This window comes from Petaurus breviceps, unplaced genomic scaffold (genome assembly GCF_028583685.1).
Source record: "Petaurus breviceps papuanus isolate PSGF00001 unplaced genomic scaffold, PetGlider_PUasm1.0 99, whole genome shotgun sequence".
NCBI classification, from domain to species: domain Eukaryota; kingdom Metazoa; phylum Chordata; class Mammalia; order Diprotodontia; family Petauridae; genus Petaurus; species Petaurus breviceps.
The window spans coordinates 9,809,726-9,828,501 of record NW_027187465.1 but is presented as its reverse complement, the minus strand read 5'-3'; the positions used below and the strand labels follow the sequence as shown (position 1 = coordinate 9,828,501).

The following is an 18,776-nucleotide window of genomic DNA, read 5'->3' as shown; positions in this document are numbered from 1 at the left end:
GAGCCAGAAGATTGTACATCAGGGGATTGGCCTGGATGGTCTCCAACTCGAAAGCTTATGAGCTCATCCCACTAGATTAGGGCAGGCCCGTCTGTGACACTTCCTGGCTGATCTTGGGCATGTCACAGAAGCATATGAAGATGCTGGGGCCTCAGCAAAATCAGTCAAGAGGACCTGAGTTCAAATGTGACCTCAAATCTAGTGGTGTGACCCTAGGCAAGTCACTTAACCTCTTCATTGTCATGGCTAATATTATTATTACTATAGCTAACATTTAGATAGCCCTTACTATGCGCTAAGTCCTTTACAATGACTATTTCATTTGATCCTTGAAACAAGTCTGGGAGGTAGGTGCTATTATTATCCCCATTTTACAGATGAGGAAACTGAGGCAAACAGAAGTTAAGGGTCACACAGATTGTCAGTGTCTGAGGCTGGATTTGAACTCAGGACCTCCTGATGCCAGAGTTGCCGCTCTGTCCACTGAACCACCTCATTTCCTCAATGGAGTTGATAGTGGCAGCTGCCTTGGAGGGTTGTCATGAGGATCAATGGGAAAATACATGTTAAAAACCCTGAGTAGTCTTATTCTTCTCCTTCCTCCTGGTTCAGACAGGGAGCGCGTGAAGAACTCAGGCTCCTTGAAGGCAAGAAATGGTTGAATTTCTTTTTATTCCCAGCTCCTGGCACAGAGAATCACAGAGGCAGACATTTAGAGATGGACGGGTCTTTGCAGCCCATCTAGCCTAGTTTTAGTTTTTAGTTTACAGAGAAGGAAATGGAGGCTTAAACTGACTAAGAGACTAGTCTGAAGTCCTACAGCTAACAAGTGGTGGAGGTGAGATTTGAAAACAGGACCTCTGACTTCCAGTTTCCCCTTGTGCTCCGTCCCTCAGAAGGCTGTGTGGAGGTCGCAATAGGGCTGTGTACTTGGCGCACTGAAAAGAACCGATCACTGTCAGTATTTCTTCCCAGGTAGGGTTGGGACTTTCCACATTGGGGGCAGCCAAGGATAGGGGCCAAGGACTTGTTTGGTATTAAAGGCCTTTGATGTTCAGTGTGGGACCAGAAACACCCAGGCCCAGGCCTATAAATATCCTCAGTGCCACTGGTCCAGATGTTGTGAGTCTCTGCCATGGTAACCGCATAACAGGATGTGACTTCTGCTCCTAACAGGGAACAGTGAATGCCTTCCCCCACAGAAGTAACGTGGTGTTCCCTGCTGTGGTTTGTCCCAAAGGGGCCGTCCCATCCCCAGGCCTGACAGCAAGCCATTTCCTTGGTGGGGAGGGGCCCCAGGGAGCTGGGGGCTCCAGTCTGGCCTCAGACGCTTGTCCTGGGCTACTGTTGTACCCCCTCACTGGGACCTGCATTTTCTCAGGGGTCAGAACAGTGGCAGAGATGGAGAAGGGTGTGTGTGTGTGTGTGTGTGTGTGTGTGTGTGTGTGTGAAATCCAGTTTCCCTTGTATCCTTGGGCAAATCATGGAACCTCTCCAAGGCAGCAATGATACACCAGAAACAAGAGGAAGAAATACAGCCCTGGTAGAAAGACTTTAGAGTCAGAGGGTCTGAGTTCAAGTCCCAACTCTGCTGCCTGCTCTCCATGTGTCTTTGGCCAAGTAATTGAACTTTCCCGGACCTTCGTCAATAAAATGGAGGAGGAGGAGGTCAGGGATAGACTTGACGGTCTCTGAGGTTATGAGACCATAGATTTAGAGCCAGAAGAGACCTTGATGTCCATTAAGTTCAACCCTGTCATTTATTTTCCAGATGAGGAAACTGAGTTCCAGAGAGATGAAGTGACTGGGCTGGGGTCATGCAGCTAGTAAGTGTGAGAGTAAGGATCTGAACACAGACATTGGTGGAGGGAGTTTCCTTACTGGGAATTCTTTCTTTTTCTTTTTGGAGGGCAATTGGGGTTAAGTGACTTGCCCAAGGTCACATGGCTACTAAGTGTTAAGTGTCTGAGGCCGAATTTGAACTCAGGTCCTCCTGACTTCAGGGCTAGTGTTCTATTCACTGTGCCTCCTAGCCACCCCATTACTGGGAATTCTTTATAGCAATGAAATTTTTCCTAAAGCTGGAGGTAATATACGCACCACCCGTGGCCCAGGACTGTGACAAGGACAGAGACACGATACTTTGCATATGGCAAACAATCTAGCTTAGAGATCGTCTAATCTAGCCCGCTGAATTCTTCAGAGAAGGAGACTGAAGCACAGAGAGGCAGAGGGAATTACCTAAAATCCCATGGGCACTGAGTGGCAGAGTAGGGGGGTCTCTCCATTACCCACTAACGGCAAGGTGGGTTGGAAAATTTCTTCTAGTGTTCCTTTAAAAAAATTATCAAAGTCACTGTCATGTGGAAAGATGGACTGGTCACAGACGCAGAGCGGGGGATCCCTGATGGGGGATGCACTCTCTGCTATACTCCATACAATGTCAAAAGAACTCAAGGACCAGCCCCTCCCTCCATCCCCTCCTCGGCATTCACAAAAGGATGGGGACAAGAGTCACCAGGATCAGTCAGGCCATGAATCTTCTGTGACCTGCGTAGTTCATAGGAGCGGCCTCACTGAGAAGGCCAAAGATCTGAGGGTCAAAGTGCCATCAGCCCAAGGCCCCTCTGATGTCTGGGCCAGAGGATGGGGCATTCAGAAAGTGCCAACACTGACATCAATAAAGCAATCTCTTCTCTCCTCCAGGGCACACGGAGTGGACGTTGAAAGAAAAAATGATTTTAATGATGGGCCTGACTTTTCTCTTGTTGTTGAGTTGTTTTCAGTTATATCTGACTCTCTGCGACCTTATTTGGGGTTTTCTTGGCAGAGATACTAGAGTGGTTTGCCATTTCCTTCTCCAGCTCATTTTACAGATGAGGAAACTGAGGTAAACAGGGTGAAGTGACTTGCTCAGGGTCACACAGCTAGAAAGTGTCTGAGGCTGGACTTGAAATCAGGAAAATGAGTATTCTTGACTCTAGGCCCAATGCTCCATCCACTGCACTATCTAGCTACTAGTGTTCATTCCCTTTGATTGGCAAATACTGAAACTTCTACCCCAAATTCTGAGAATTAAAAGGAGCTACCTTGGACAATTTGCTTACTCTTTTGGGGTTGCAGTTTTCTCCTCTCTAAAATTAGTGGTGTAGAGGCAGCTAGGTGTCTCAGTGAATAGAGCACCAGCCCTGGACTCAGGAGGACATCAGTTCAAATCTGGTCTCAGACCATTAATGCAAAACTAGCCATGTGACCTTAGGCAAGTCACTTAACCCCAATTGCCCTGCCTTCCCCCTCCAAAAAAGCAAAAAAAATTTAAAAGTTAAAAAAAATATTAGTGGCATGGATTGGATGGTCTCTCCTAGATCTGACATTTTCCATTGTAAGCTCCCTCCCAGTCCTGCCATTCCCTGCTCTAAGCCCCGTCCCAGCTCTGACATTCCGTGTTCTAAAATCTTTCATTCCTTTATTTCTAAGACCCAAGGCCCCTACAAAAGTTGGATCTGTTGGTCTCTCAACTGAACAGGACATGCCAAACCCACAAGCCTCTCACAGGCCATTTTTTTGGGTGCCAAATCTCCAAGCGCCCTCAGACGGAGCCTGCCCCTTGCCAATGTAAACACCACCACTGTCTTTACTTCAGTAGTTTACAGAAAGAACCATTTCAAGGCCCAAACTGGCCTCTTTACAAGCCCTGGAGAAGACGTACAAATGGTTTGCCTTTAAAGGCAGAATGCAGGGCCTGGGATGCAGAGGCCAATGCACCTTAGAAAGGACTCAGGCTAAGGCCAGGCCTCAGGGTTCATTGGTTCTTCCCATCTCCTTTTCTCTCCTCTTCCATTCCTTAGGGAGGCTGGGCTCCAGTCCTTCTTTCTGAAGCAGGTGATAACAGACCCCAGGAAGCATTGCAAAGGCCACCTCTGACCTACAGGTAGTAGAGAAAATAGACCACTTTCCTGGAGAGGGCAACGAGTCTAGAAAAAGCAAGCAGGATGAGAAAGCTGAGATACTATTCATCTATACTTTTAGCCTTAGAACACAGGATATCTGAACTAGGAGGGCCTTAGAAAAGGGGATGTCAGAGCTGTGAAGAAGAGGTGAAAAGGGGGCAAATTGGAACTTGATGGCAGGAGAAACTTCCTACCAATGACAGCCATCCCCAAATGGAATGGGTTGCTGTCTTGGGAAGTAGTGGGGTCCCCCTGCCCGAGGTCTTTGAGGACTGGCTGGAGGATCATTTGTTGGAGTTATTTCTTTGGGGGGATGAGATGGACTAGATCACCACTGATAATAAATTTAGAGCTGGCAGATTGAGGACAAGGAAAATCCCTTTAGTGACTGAATGGAGCATGGATGGGATGGGGAGACAAGGGGGCCAGGTAGGCCCTGGAGCTAGGGGCCCTCCCCCAGTCTCAGGTCCCCAATCATCATCCATCTGTGAATTTGGGGACCTGCCTCCAGAGGCGCTACAATGCCCCCTGCCCCTTACACCCCCAGCTGCTGAAGCCCAAAGTCCTCAGCTCCATCCAGTGGCTCAGTAGATATGGTTTTATCCGTGGAAAGGCCACTAAACATGACATCACCATCTGCTCTGCGAGTGTCCCCTAAAGATCATGGGGACTTTCCATCTGCCCTTCAGCCAAGCATTCCTCTATGGCTTGTTCTCTCTTCCTTTTAAAATGGGAGCTCCCTATTGACATCTCAAACTCAGCATCTCCCAAACTGAAATCACCACCTTTCTCCCCAAACCCTTCTCTTTTCCTACTGGGGAGGGCATCCCTATCTTCCCAGTCCCCTAGGCTCCAAACCTAGGGATCATCCTTGATGCTGACACCTCCTCCTTTCTCACCTCCCATAGCCAATCACTGGTCAGGTCCTGTCTTTACAGCATCCTTTGAATGTACCCACTTCTCTGACAGTCAGCCAACAAACGTTTATTGTCTCCTGGGTGCTAGGCAGCATCCCTGGGGTTTATGAATGTTTTTCATTTTCTGAAGAGGACCAACGGCATTGTGGGGGTGATGTCTGGACTGTGCCTGAATTGGATTTAAGTGAGGCAGCGTTGCACAAAGTTGTCAGTCTCAGTCTCTTCCTGAGTCATCAAAGTCCAGTGGCAGAACAAAAGTCAGGATGCCTGGCGATGGCCTGGAATGCAGTGGGTAGCCTTGGAGTCTCTGATTTCTGACCAAGCTCTAAGCGCTCCATGGTGCCTGCTTCGGTAGGCTTCATGGCTCTTGGAACAAATTCTTTTCAGTTGCCTGGGATGGAATGCTTGGGGTAGAAAGCCCTCTAACTCTCCAGCGGGTCTGAGGAAACTCAGTTACTTTCAACTTGGTTTAACCCATCGACAGAGAAGGTGTTAGCGGGGTGTGGCCGCTGTGCCCGCTACAGCTTCTTGGAACCACAGGTGAGAACTGGGTGACAGGTGGCCACCAACGGGGAGGAGTAGCCCTCACACCAGAGGTGCTCATCCTCCCAGAACACCCCACACCCCTGGGGGATACCAGTACAAATCCAACAGGCAGTCCCTGCCCTCAAGGAGCTGCCAGTCGGATGGGGAAGAAGCTAATAAGGGGAAGGGCAAGAAGGCACCTGACTGGGGGCCTGATGGAGGGCTCCAAAGAAGTCCAGAAATGGTGGAGCTGGTGGGAAGAAGGGAGGACTCTGAATGACACCGAGACTGGGGTGCAGCTTCTGTCCCTTCCTGCCTGGATAACTGTGCCCCTAGCGCGGACACACTGAACATCGGCCCCAACCTAGGGATGCCATTCTGTTCCTCTTTGAGTGAGGGACCCGTTGCAATAGCCTGCTGGTCGGTCTCCCGGCCTGGAATCCTTCCCCACTCCAGCCCATTGTCCTCTCAGTCAGCAGAGAGAGCTTCCTAATGTGCAGGTATATGGGCAGCTAGGTGGCACAGTGGTTAGAGCTCAGGCCCTCAAGTCAGGAGGATCTGAGTTCAAACCTGATCACAGACACTTGGTACTTACTAGCTGTATGACCCTGGGCAAATCACTTAATTCCAATTGCCTGTCCCCTCCCCCAACAAAAAACAAAGCCAAAAAACCCCAATGCTCAGGTCTGACCCTATCATCCCCCTATTTAATAACCACCAGAAGTTCTCTCACCTCCAGAATCAAATACAATATCCTTTGGCTTCCAAAGCCTTTCACAACATGGCCTTCTACCTGACTGGTCTTCTAGACCTTACTCTTACCCATGTACTCTGTAATCCAGTGACACTGGTCTCCTGGTTATTTATTCCTCAACTAAGACACTCTATCACCTACCCCTGCATTTTGATTGGCTGTTCCCCATGCCTGGAATGCTCTCTCCCTCCTCCTCTTTCTTTTCCTTCTCTCTCCCTCCCTCCTTCCTTCTCTCTTTTCCCCTCCTCCTCTTCCTCCTGTCTCCCTCTTCCTTTCTTCCTCCTAGCTTCCTTGGCTTCTATCAAGTCTCATCTCCAACCCCACCTTCTCTAAGAAGCCTTTCCCAGGCTCCTCCCACCATTGCCAGTCCCAGAGATTATCTACAATTTGCCCCATGTGGATCTTGTATAATAGCTGGCTGCATATTCTCATCCTGGTTAGACTGTAAGCTCCTTGAGGGGAGAGCCATACTTGACTTGCATTTCTTTGTACGCTTAGCACTGAGATGATGCCTGGCACACAGAAAGGACCTCATAAATGCTCATTGACCTTATCTGACTTGCCTCTCAGGTCCTATATTCTACATTCCCGGTCAACTGGATACTTTCCCACTGGGTGCCTTTATTCTCTCCAGATGAAACAATGTTCTCCTGAGTTCCACCTCATCAGATCCAGATGAAAATGTCACTTCTAGGCATCTCTCTCTCATCTCTGAACACTCCTAACATATTTATCTCTTACTGTGCTAAATGCAAAGTTATAAAAATGAAAAAGTGAGTACCTGCCCTCAAGAAGCTTACATTCTGGGGGAGCACCCAGAGCATCAAGTACCAAGTATGTAGGGAAGGGGACAAGGTGCTTTTGAACATTTTGAGAAGGAAGATAGATCAAACATTTATCAAGCCCTTATGTGGTGGGGATTGTGTTAAGTACTCTGGGGATGCAAATACAAGTAGAAAGATTATCCCTGCCCTCGAAGAGCTTACCTTCTAATGAAGGACAATGCCACTTACAGGGGAGACACCATGATGTGGAGTGCCAGATAAAGCAAAAGCTTCGCTTATCAGCCCTAGAATCTCAGGGGCAGACAGAGCTGAAGTCCAAGGTCCTGGGGGGGAGGGAGGAAGGAGGAAGCCCGAGGAAAAGAGAAAACTGCCAGCTGGGGGCTGGGAGTTGGCGTGCAAGGAGGGAGACAAACCAAGATGAAGGAAGGAAGAAAGCAGGGATTCTGTGCCCAGAGAGAACTCATGCATGGGCGTAACAATTGCTTGGCCCCCAAAAGCAGAGCTAGAAGTAATGAGTGGGAACTGCAAAGGGATAGATTTAGACTTCTCATAAGGAAACCCTGGGCAGCAAGATGGTGCCATAGTGCAGAGAGTGCCAGGCCCAGAGTCAGGAAGACCCAAGTTCAAACCCAGCCTTAGACCTTATTAGCTGTGTGACCCTGGGCAAGTCCCTTAACCCTGTCTGCCTCAGTTTCCTCATCTGTAAAATGAACTGGAGAAGGAAATGGCAAACCACTCCAGTATCTCTTCCAAGAAAAGACCAAATGGGGTCATGGAGAGTTGGACAGAACTGAAGCACAACAAGGAAACATTTAACAATTATAAATATTCAAAAGAAACAGGAGAGAGTTGGGAGGTAGTAAGCTCTCCCTCACTGGACATCATCTTTTTTTTTTTTTTTGCTTTTTGGAGGGCAGTTGGGGGTTGTGACCTGCCCAAGGTCACCCGGCTAGTTTTTGTGTTTAGTGTCTGAGACTGGATTTGAACTCAGGTTCTGACTCCAGGGTAGGTGCTCTATTCACTGCACCACCTAGCTGCCCCTTGGACATCATCTTTAAACAAAGACTTGCTAGGGAGAGATGTTGCAGAGCGGACACATTCACATTAGATTGGATGGTTTCTGTGTCAGGGTCAGTTCCAACCATGAGGGTCAATGACTAGGAAACTGGTGGTTTAGGGGCAGGTGTGAATCGAGGAGGGGAAGATGATGGTATATGTTGTGATGACTACATTTTAAACTTTCCTACCAGACTTATGGCTCCCTGCTGCCAGAGTTATAATTATCTGTTCTGGTGCTTAGGGGTGAACAGTAGTTATCCCACCCTCCAATCAACTTAAGCCAAATTTAGTTGAGCAGGGGTGTGTGTGTGTTGTGGGGGAAGGGGGAGTCGTAAGATTTCAGGGACCCTTTATAAGAAAAAGAAACTGGATCCTGTCTTAACAGCATGGGGAAGTACCCACCAGGAAGCCATTGCTGGCGGGGGGGGGGGGGGGGCACTGTGGGGGGGAAGAGTGGGGTTAGATTGGGGAAGAGTTCATCTGGGATAAGTCCACCAGCTGGAGAAAGACATCCTCTGTCTGGCAGCTATTCATTTTAATGAATTATTCTTGCTTACTCTAGCAGCAAAGTTCAGTGTGGAGTCCCCCCTAACAGTCCTTCATCCACCCAGTGTTTTCTGGCAATGTTGGATTCTCTAACATTTAGATATATGAATTTGGTATTAACAATTCATGAATATGTATATAAATACAAAATATGCATGAGTACACAGACCTAATGTTAATGTTTGCCCACTGAAGTATAAAAAGTTTCAGTATCACTCAAATTTCAGCACCCTGGGCAAAGACACTGTTTACCCTACCCTAGTTACTGCACTGTCTACCAGTTGATGGATATATAACCCAAGTTGCTAATAGGATGAGGAAGGGGACTTCATTCACAAACTTTTATTGTGCTTCTGGTGCTGGGCTTGTGGTATTTTACCCTCTCATCTTTCCAGGTGCTTAAACTGAATTTATCAGTAACCTAGGGGAAAGAACATTGATGACAGCTGTTCTTGGCAAGGGCTGGGGACCAGAGGATTGGCTCTTCCTGTCACACCACAGAGCACACAATTTGCAATAGGCTGTCAAGTCTTTTGTACAGGAAAAAAGTTTATTTTCCTTATGAGAAGCACACACATTAGATACAATACACATGGACAAAAAAAAGTGCATTATTCATCTTCTACCATAAATTCACAGTACAAAAGATACTGTCTCTTAAATATATGTGTAAAAAAAAAAGACCAGAAGGAAACTGATGAATATTGATACCATGATAAGAGCAATGCTTGGTGATAGCTTTTGGTTACTTACTCACCCCTTTGGGAAAGTCAGATGGTAACTAGCCTAGGCTTGGGTGGAAATGGAGGTGGTTGGTGGTAGGTGAGTTGACCTTCCTTGACACACTCCCAAAGACCACCAGAAAGGGAAATAAAGGCTGGCTCAGATAACAAAGGAAGAATGAAATGATATGTGTGAGTTGGGGGACAGAGGGCTGTCAGCTCCACTTGTCCAGTGACCTCCAGCGACCAAAGGAAGGGTCCTAGACTCTGAAGGCTAAAGTCCTAGCCTTGACTGAACACATACTGGTGGTGTGATCTGGGCCAAGCCATTCAAGAGAAGTATAGACCCTGAATCGGGGACCTGAAGGGACATAGTCCAATCTCTTCCTGAAATAAGAATTCCCCCATACCTCTGCCCAAACTTGAAGGTTGGACAAGATGGCTTTAAAGGATCCAAAGGCCCCTATTTGAGGAATCTAGAAATGAAATGCTAAGTCTCTCACTAGCTACTCCTCAGATATTGTGCCTGCCAGACCATCTTACTAGCAGTCAGTACTGGTGCCCTCTGGCAATGTAATTTTGAATCTTTTGAGATCCAGAAACAGGAATTTGGAATTTTCAGCCCATACACACATGCATACATGTACATACATTTCTAATTCAATGGAGGAAGAGGAGAAATGCAATGATGGAGCCATGACATGCCCAATGTCCAAACAGCGGGCTGCCCCCAGAAACCGAAAAAGCCATCACCTATAGGATCAGTGGAGTGGAAAAGCTTAGCATAAATACACAGTATTTGTAAAGTATCATTAAGGCACTCAATTGTAAAAACTCTAATTACAGTACAAGGAGGGAGGGAGGGGAGACAGCTCTTCTCATGCAGCGAGGGGAGAGAGGAGGGAATCATCTAGTAAGGGACACCTTTTTAAGATGCCATGCCAGAGGCTGGACCTGAAGACTCTACAAAAAACTAAAACTAAAACCTTACAAAAACCCAGATTTCCAAAGGACAGAGACTTACAACGTTGTATCACCAGAGATCTTTCAGGATGATGGCGTGTGGGAGAGATGTGCATGTGGGTGAAGTAGGTGGTGTAAAATTATTGGGTTCAAATTGTCTCTATATTCATATATATATTTATAGTTCTATATCTACACATCTGTGGGAAAAAGCAACGCCCACTTGTGCACACACACATACACGTTCACCAGGACAAATGACTAAAAAGCACACGGTTGGACATTAGGAATCAAGCAGCATCATTTGGCATGCGGTAGATGGCCAAAGCATCCACGGTGCGATGAGGACACCGTTGGCTGGCAAGAGCCCACCAATGGTTCCGATGTGTCCGCTTCTCTAGCGACAGGTCGATGTCTCCAAGCTGGGGCGCAGGAGCCAAGGGTGGGATCTCACGTGAGGAGTCAGAGGCACTGCTGTATTTTCTACCACAAAGGGTATATCTAGGGTGATGGACCTCATGTTTGTGTTGATCACAACACACAGCATCACACTTTGGAACAATCAGAGCCATTTGTGCCGTGGCATGAAAAGTGGACAAGACGGTCACGTTTGTCCCACAGTGAGATGCAAGAATGGTGGGAGGTGATTTTTTAATGTTTTTTTATTTTTTCAGGGAGATGGGGATGTGTCCTATTGCCTTGTCTGCAGGAAAAGTTGAGTGGACTGAGGCTGAGAATGGAGGCCTGGAGGTCGCAGGGATGGTGGAGAAAGCAGTCAGAGAGTCCAAGTATTGGAACATGATTTCACTCGTCATTTGTGCGCTTATGGAGCTGGGAGGTATCTCCAGAGTTCCTTCCTTATCACCTGCCCCATGATTCTGTGCTGAGAACCAGGGGCAGCTGCCGGAGGTCAGAGAGGATAAAAGTGACCCATCCTTGAAAAGGAATACAACTGGGGAAACCAGAGCAAGTGTGCGGCCCTGTAGGGAGTCTCAGAATGAAGAGACCAAAGCCTACATTGCCAAAGGAAGACAAGTGGGTCCCCAATATCCAATGTGGGTTCTTCCTTGCCCCCAGAGCTCTCCAAAGCTTTACAGTGAACTAGAGAAGGGAACACCAAATATATTTGCATAGGATCAGTTTTAGGTTTGGATGGGAACACATAAGATCCTCTAGTCTCAACCCCTCATTTTACAGATGCAGAGGGAAGTGACTTATTCAAGGTCACACACCAAGTGAATACAGGCAGGATTTGAACACAAGTCCTCTGATTCCAAAACCAGTGCTCTCATGAGATTTGAACAATGGTAATCCTGAGAGAAGATGGAGGTGGCCCAAGAGATAAGGCTGAACTCACCATGTTTCCAGCCCATTGTTTTTTCTTTTTTGACACGTCTGTCCAGAGGAGGCCTTGGTGAAGCTATCTGCCCAGGTCAGTGACTAATTTATCCCTTCTGGTCTTTTCCCCCTTACTGTTAAACAGGCTCCCCCTCCCCAGGCTGCCTTTCTCGGAGGGTGAGAAACGTTCAAGCTCCCCACGTGGCTCTGACCTGGGAGCCTCGAGCGGAAGTAGGACACTGGCTCCCTCTCCAGCCCGGGCGCCAGTTCTGACGATGCCAAGGCCACTCCCCTTGAGGCGCTGTCTCAGAGTGGGCAGCAACGTCTGCCCAGAATAAGAAGACCCCCAGATAGCTTTCTCCCTTTAAGGGCAGAGCAGCTACAGAACTCTCCCAATGAACCCCTTTGGAGAATCCCTCACTCTCAGGTACAGGGCCCTGGATGGAAAACAAGTTTCCCATCACCCCCTATTTCTAAAGACTTTTAATCTGAAAATCATTCTACTATGAGAAGTAATTTGGCAAAAAAAAAAAAGTGATAATCCTGGAGAACAGGCTTCTTTTGTTTTTGGCTGATGGAGAAAAAACGTCCATAGAGTTTTCGAGAGGGCATGTAACAGTGAATGGAGGCCCAGATTCAGTTGGGAAGATGTGGGTTCAAGTCCTGCCGTTGTCACCTACTAACCCTATGACCATGGGCCAGTCACTTCCCCTCTCCATGTCAAGGCAACTCTTTTGAAAGCTTGAAACTTGCATAGCTGCCAGTAGGAAGAGGTTCTGGGGTGGAATTCCCTGAACTGAGAACATCACCTGTTGGGACCAAACATAAAGGGAAGATTGTGGATTTCAATGGGGAAGGGGGGGAAATAGATGTTTCAAAAGTAAGATGGGGGATGGGAAGGGCCTACAGGTCATCCTGTAGCTATCCCTGCCATGGCTAACCCGAGCCCACAATGCTTTCTGGCTAGATCAGACACTTCCTTGTAGAATTTGTGCCTTTCTAAAATAGGATAGTAAAAGAATAGCAGAAATAGAAATAATAGTAATAGAAGTCAAACAGAAACAGAAAATTGGGGCAGCTAGGTGGCCCAGTGGATAGAGTGCCAGGCTGGAATCAGGAAGACCTGAGTTCAAATATGGCCTGACACTTATTAGCTGTGTGACCCTGGACAAGTCACTTCACTGTTTGCCTTAGTTTTCTCATCTGTAAAATGAGCTAGAGAAGATGGAAAACTACTGTATCTTGGTCAAGAAAACCCAAATGGGGTCACTAAGAGTTGGACACGACTGAAACAAACAAAAAAGAAACAGAATTAATAGGAGAAAGTTGGAATCCTGGTGTTTTGGAAGAAGCAGGGGACTGGAGAGTCACGGCTAGAAGGGACTTATCTAGTGAAACAGCTTCATTCTAGGCTAAGGGGGAGGTGACTTGTTGCTTAAGGTCATACAGGGAGGAAGCTGGGCCAGCTCCAATAGTCCTGATGGATACCTGGCCACTGGACCCAGATGGCTCTGGAGGACAAAGTGAGGCTGGTGACCTTGCCCAGCCCTGCCTCACTGAAATCCAAGTCAATGCAAATCATGGCATCACCTCCCTGATGTCATGGTCCTCTCTGAGGATGAAGGACAAACCACACAGACAGGGAAGAAGAACAGAGATTGGCACTCGGCTCCTCTCATTCCAAAATGTTTTTTTCCACTCTCCCAAGATCGCCTAGTACAGGGGTTCTTAAATGAACTTGTCTTATTGAAATAAAATTGGCATCTTCTGTGACCCCATGCATTGCAGGGCTGGGCGGAGAAGCTCCCAAGCCAGAGCAGGTGCCTTTGGGGTGAGGGCTCCCTCAGCCTACTTTTTCCATTTCCTCCTCCCTCCATTCTCCTTCATTTTATGAAAGCTTCCAGATTCCTGGCCCAGGGCAAAAATGTCATTATGGAAAAACTCCAATACACCTCCCTTTGTTCACCCTGGGGCCTGTTCAACACAAAGACAAGATGAAGGGTGAAAAGTTTGCTGAGGGAGAGGCCCTCACCAGGGGGAGCAGGGAAGGAGCCCAGAGAGATGTTTTCTTAGGAGGGCAGTGGGCAGGGCTGGGCCGGGCAGTTTAAGTGCCATGACCCACTGGGGAAGCCCTTCCTCAAGGTCTCTCAATAGGGTGCTTCTCTGAGCATTACTGGCCCCCTGCCTTTCTCTGGCCTAAGCCTAGAACTTGCTTTCCTCATGAGACTTGGTTGTTAAACAGTTCCCCTACTCTGTCCATAATCCCTTGGACCCTGGGCCTGAAGTCCCTTCATTTTAATCTGTGCTACTGTCCTCAGTGCCCATCCTGATCCCATCATCTCAAAAATGGTTCTTCCTTCATTTTCAGTGGGATGAGGTAGAGAGAAAAAAGAAAAAGAATAGTGTTAGAACAGAAGGGTGAGGGAGAATTTAGAAATACAGAACGTAGAACATTGGAGCTAGAAAGGCCATTAGAGAATGTCAGACCTTAGAACAGGAAATATCAGGGCTGGGAGGGACCTTAGAACAGGGGATGTCAGGGCTGGGAGGGGCCTTAGAACAGGGGATGTCAGGGCTGGGAAGGGCCTTAGAACAGGGGATGTCAGGGCTGGGAGGGGCCTTAGAACAGGGGATGTCAGAGCTGGGAGGGGCTTTACAATCAGTCCTGGAATGCTGGACCATGCTCCAGTGGGCCAGTGAATTAACCTAAGGACCTGGTTTCCCATCCTAAACCTGCCCCTATACCACAGGTAAGTCATTTGATCCAAGACTGACTATGCTCTCCCTATGGCCCTCATTACTAGAGTTCTTGGAGTCACAGGAACACAGATTTGGGGCCAGCAGAGCATAGAACCCTGGATCTGGAAGGGCCATCAGAACACAGAACCCTGCATGTCAGAGCCCAAAGGACTCAGAACCAGAGGTCACTACAAAAGTCCTTTTATGGCTGACAGCGAACATGTGTAAACATCTCTGAGATTCTTCAAGGAACTGCTTATTTGTCTCAGAGAATCTCTTCCCAGATGCCCTGGGAGGAGACCATAGGAAATAAAAAAAATGATCCATTTTAAAACAAAGGCCCTTTAATTACCTCCATTTACTCCTGATATGGGAAATCAGTGTGAACTGCTGACCCTGAGCTGATGGGTGTTGGTAAAGGCAAGCAGAAGGGAATTCTGGGTGCCCCCAAGGATGTGGTGATATCAAGATAGATTATGAGATAATATTTGTAAAGCACTTAGCCCAGTGCCTGGTACAGAGTAGGTGCTTGTCCCATTCTCTTTCCCCTACAACCTTTGCAGATCTATCAGGAAGGATGGAAACCCTCATGGAGGGTATACGGGATACAGTGGGGAGGGCTGGCCCCTTTCCTGAGGGTGGTATTTCCTTAAGGTCTCTATGAAGAAACTACAGCAGGAAGACTGAGAAGGCCTAGGATTCACCTGTCCCCAGGCCCCCCTAATCCAGAGACACCATAGTTTTCAAAACATGAAATTCCAAGACATTCAAACCAGTATAAGAAGAGAAATCAGGAGACCAGATGGTGGGATCCTTCACCTCGAAGCCCTCCATGATGGAGCTCATGCCTGGGCAGTCAGTAATGACAGTGTTAGAAGGTGGCACCCATCCCTCGGCTTACTTCCCTTCCAAAAACACAATTTACAATCCAGATGCTGCTCCTTGATCAAATCCTGGCCAATGCCCAAGGACCCCAGTACCCCCACATCTTCCCTTGACTTTCAATATCACTGCTCTGAAACATTCTTAGAGGTTCTGTCTCTAACCTGATTTGGGGTACCAGAAAAACCACACTTTTTGTTTGTTTCGGAAAAGTCCCTTTTGATGTGGTCATTCTCAGGAAAGAGTCTTGGGGGGTTACCAGAATTTTGTTTTTGTTTCTTTGTTTTTTAAACAAGAAAAAAACCCAAAATGAAACAAAAAAACAAAATAACAAAAACCCTGCCAGAACAGAGGTAGAATTGATGTTGCCCTAGAAGAGTCTTCCCACAAGAGCCCAAATGAGGTGGGGCTCCTGTGGCCACCATGATGAGATCACCATGATTACTTTGCATTTCAGCAGGCTCTGGAACCCAGTGGGATACTGATCGGGGATTTGCTTCTCCAATACCATTATTCTGGAAATGGACAGCCTGGGTATTTCAGTTGTGTGACCTATAGGAAATTCCTGGATCTTCCAGACCATTCAGTGTCTACTTGTTTTCTTGTGCTATATATTTTGTTATTGATTCCCCACCCATGAATCCTTTCAGTTATGGCCTGAGAGAGGAGGAGGGAATCTTAAAATAACTTCAGTTTTAGATGATAAACCGAGATGTCAGGAGTTGACCACAAGAAATGGGGAGAACATGTGAAAATATGAGTTGGGATGGGGAGGGAGACCAATAAAAGTCCGGGTCAGCTTCTGCCCGTCCACAGGGCACCTGTCAAGTTTCCTGGGGAAGGCTTCCCTGACGATTTCAAGGTCATGAGTGGGTTCCTAGGGGTTGAATGGGGCTCCTGTGACAAGGAAGACTCGCTCAGCTTAGCATCCTGGGAGTCCACGATGGTCGACACATCTGCCTCGCTGGACAGATCCTCTGAGGAGAAATTGAGACTGCCAAGCTTGGCCAGGGAGTGGGAGCGTTTCAGTGGGGAGGAGACGGTTAAACCGGCCAGCCGGAGGCGAGTTTCGATCTCCTGGGTGCGCTGCTTGACCAGGCCTGGCTTCCCTCGGATGCTGTGGATGCTGTCGCTGCTGGAGCTTCGGGTCAGATTGGAGCTCATGGAAGAGGAGGTGGGGGTGTAGCAGATGGTCTTGAGGAAGTCTTTTGAGAAGCTGCTGGTGTGGTCCAGCCGGCAGAGGAAGGAGGGCCCGGAGCTCTTCTGGGAGGCCCCTTCTAGAGGGAGGGCAGCCTCCATTTTCTCAGAGTCCCCCCCGGCCTCGCCGGGGGAAGGAAGGGATGCTAAGGGGCAGGCCCCACCTTGGGGGGGCGCCAGCTCTTGGCATTCCTCGGGGATGCTGGCTTCCAGCCTGCTGCTGGTGGGGCTGTCTCGGAGCAGGGAGGCAGCCTCGGCGGGGCTCCCCTTCAGGCGCTCCAACTCTCTGGTGTGCTTCCGGACCAAGCCCGCTTTCTGTAGCTGGATGATGGAGTCCTGGTGTTGCATCAGGTAGCTGTTGGCTGTGGGCTTGGCCAGCTCCTTACTGAACAAGAGAAGCCTCAGGTCCTTGGTGGCCTTGGCATCCTTCTTGGAGGCTGGGTCTTCTTTGACTGCCTCCAGGCTAGGGAAACTCTTTTCACAGTGAGAGTTCTTCAGGAGGCCTAGTGGCTTTGCCAGGACTTTCTGAGATTCCTTGGAAGGGTCCGAGAGGCCTCCTGGGGGCTCCTCAGCAGACCTGCTGCTGCTGGCGTCCAGCCTGCCGAAGGAGGCTGGGAGCAGGGCTGGAGAACTCTCTCCAGGACCTGGGGAGGGTCTCTCCAGAAGCCTCGACTTGCTGGATGCTGGGTCCATGGAGGATGGTGTAAGATGGGGCAGAAGGGAGGGCTGGGTACAGATGGCAGGGGAGCTGAGCTTCTCACACTGTTCCCCGAAAGTCTCTGGTGCTGCCCTCGGGGTGGAGTACATGCAGTCGGCGCAGGACTGGTAAGAAGGCTTCACTTTGTTCAGGATTCCAAATATGGCGTCGTGCTAGGAGGAAATAGAGCGCAGTGAGACAGAGACATCTGAATGGAAAACAAACATGTTCATTCCTCTACAGAGCAGACAAAACGGGACCTAATTCGTAGAGAAGGAAAGGTGGGAAATTCTCACGTTAGGGAGGCAGCCTGGCCTAGAGCCTGGAAGACTGACCTTTATTAATTGGGTGACCCTGAGCCTCTGTTTTACCATCTATAAAATGGGGACAATAATATCTGTGGTACCTCCCTCACCGGGTTGTTACTGGGCCCAAATCAGTATGATATGGTGCAAAGAAAGTGGGCTGGATGGATTTGGAGTCCAAGGACCTAGGTTCGAAACCTACCTTTGCTACTTATCAGCTGTGTGACCCTGGGCAAATAACTTACTCTCCCTAGGCCTCGGTGTCTCCAAATGGAAAATGGGAGATTTGGACTCGACAATTTTGAAGATTCCCTCCAAGACCTGATGCATCCCAGGATGGTGGTTTTGAAGTCAAAAGGGACCTTAGAGGTCTAGTCCAATTTCATTTTGCAGATAAAGGAAACTGAGTCAAAAAGGGATGATGCAACTTGTCCAAAGTTGTACAGAGGTAAGGTACAAAGGCAGGATATAAACCGAGGTTCTCTGGCTCCAAATTCAGCAGGCTTTCCACTGCTCTTTCCCAAATGCTTTATCTTATTTTCTAGGGAGGGAATAAGGTCCAGTGAGTAGAGAACTGAACTTAAAGGCAGCCTGGTCCAGAGGAAGTGGCTGTGGGGTCACAGGGCCTGGGTTCAAATCCCACCTCAGATACGTACAAACGAGGTGACCCTGGACAGGTCAGTTAATCACTCAGTGCCTCAGTTTCCTCAAGTGTAAAAAGAAGAGGATGAATGAGATGTCCTTAGAGGTTCCTTTAAATCTAGATCCAGGATCAAATGGTTTCTCTGCCTCAAGGTCCCTTCCAGCTCTTGGTCTATAGGCCTAGGAAAGCTGGGTTCAAATCTTGCTCCAGCCACTTACTCTAGGCAAGTCATCTAACTTATCTGGCCCTCAGTTTTCACATTCTGTAAAATGGGGATAATATCAGTACCTACCTCACAAGGCGTCAAAACATGGGCAGCCAGGTAGTATAGTGATTAGTACTGAATTAAAAGGGTGTGGAGATGTTTTTGTAGAAGGTGGGATTTTAGCTGGGACTTAAAGGAAGCCAGGAGGTGGAGATGAGAAGAGAGTGTACTGTGGGCATGGGGAACAGAGCTGAGGGGTAGATGAGCAGTCTTGGTTCAAGGAACAGCCAGGAGGCAGGTATCACTGGATGGAAGAGGGCATGCTGGGGTGTGAGGTGTGAGAGGGCTGGAAAGGTAGGAAGGGCTTTGAATGCCAAACATTCAGGAGGGAATAGGGAGCCCCTGGAGGTTACAGAGTTGGGAGAGAGGGCAGTGCTGAGTCGTAGGAAATCACTTTAATGGCTGAATGGAGGATGGATTGGTGTCGGGAGAGACCTGAGGCAGCAGACCCCCAGCAGCTACTGCAGTGGTCTAAGAGAGAGGCAATGA

The 18,776-nt window shown here is 48.3% G+C and overlaps 2 protein-coding genes across 3 annotated transcripts in view; both read right to left on the bottom strand.

The window, feature by feature from the left end:
- CORO1C (coronin 1C) overlaps positions 1 to 18,776 on the bottom strand; it is a 544,511-nt gene that overhangs the window by 112,970 nt on the left and 412,765 nt on the right. The gene's annotated exons all lie outside the window — the stretch shown is intronic.
- The window catches only part of SSH1 (slingshot protein phosphatase 1), a 101,790-nt gene continuing 92,079 nt past the window's right edge, over positions 9,066 to 18,776 (bottom strand). For both annotated transcript variants that reach the window (XM_069081518.1, XM_069081519.1), the window contains one exon: positions 9,066 to 17,247. In XM_069081518.1, the coding sequence (XP_068937619.1) occupies positions 15,976 to 17,247 (1,272 nt within the window). In that variant the 3' untranslated portion in view covers positions 9,066 to 15,975. The remainder of the gene's footprint in view (positions 17,248 to 18,776) is intronic.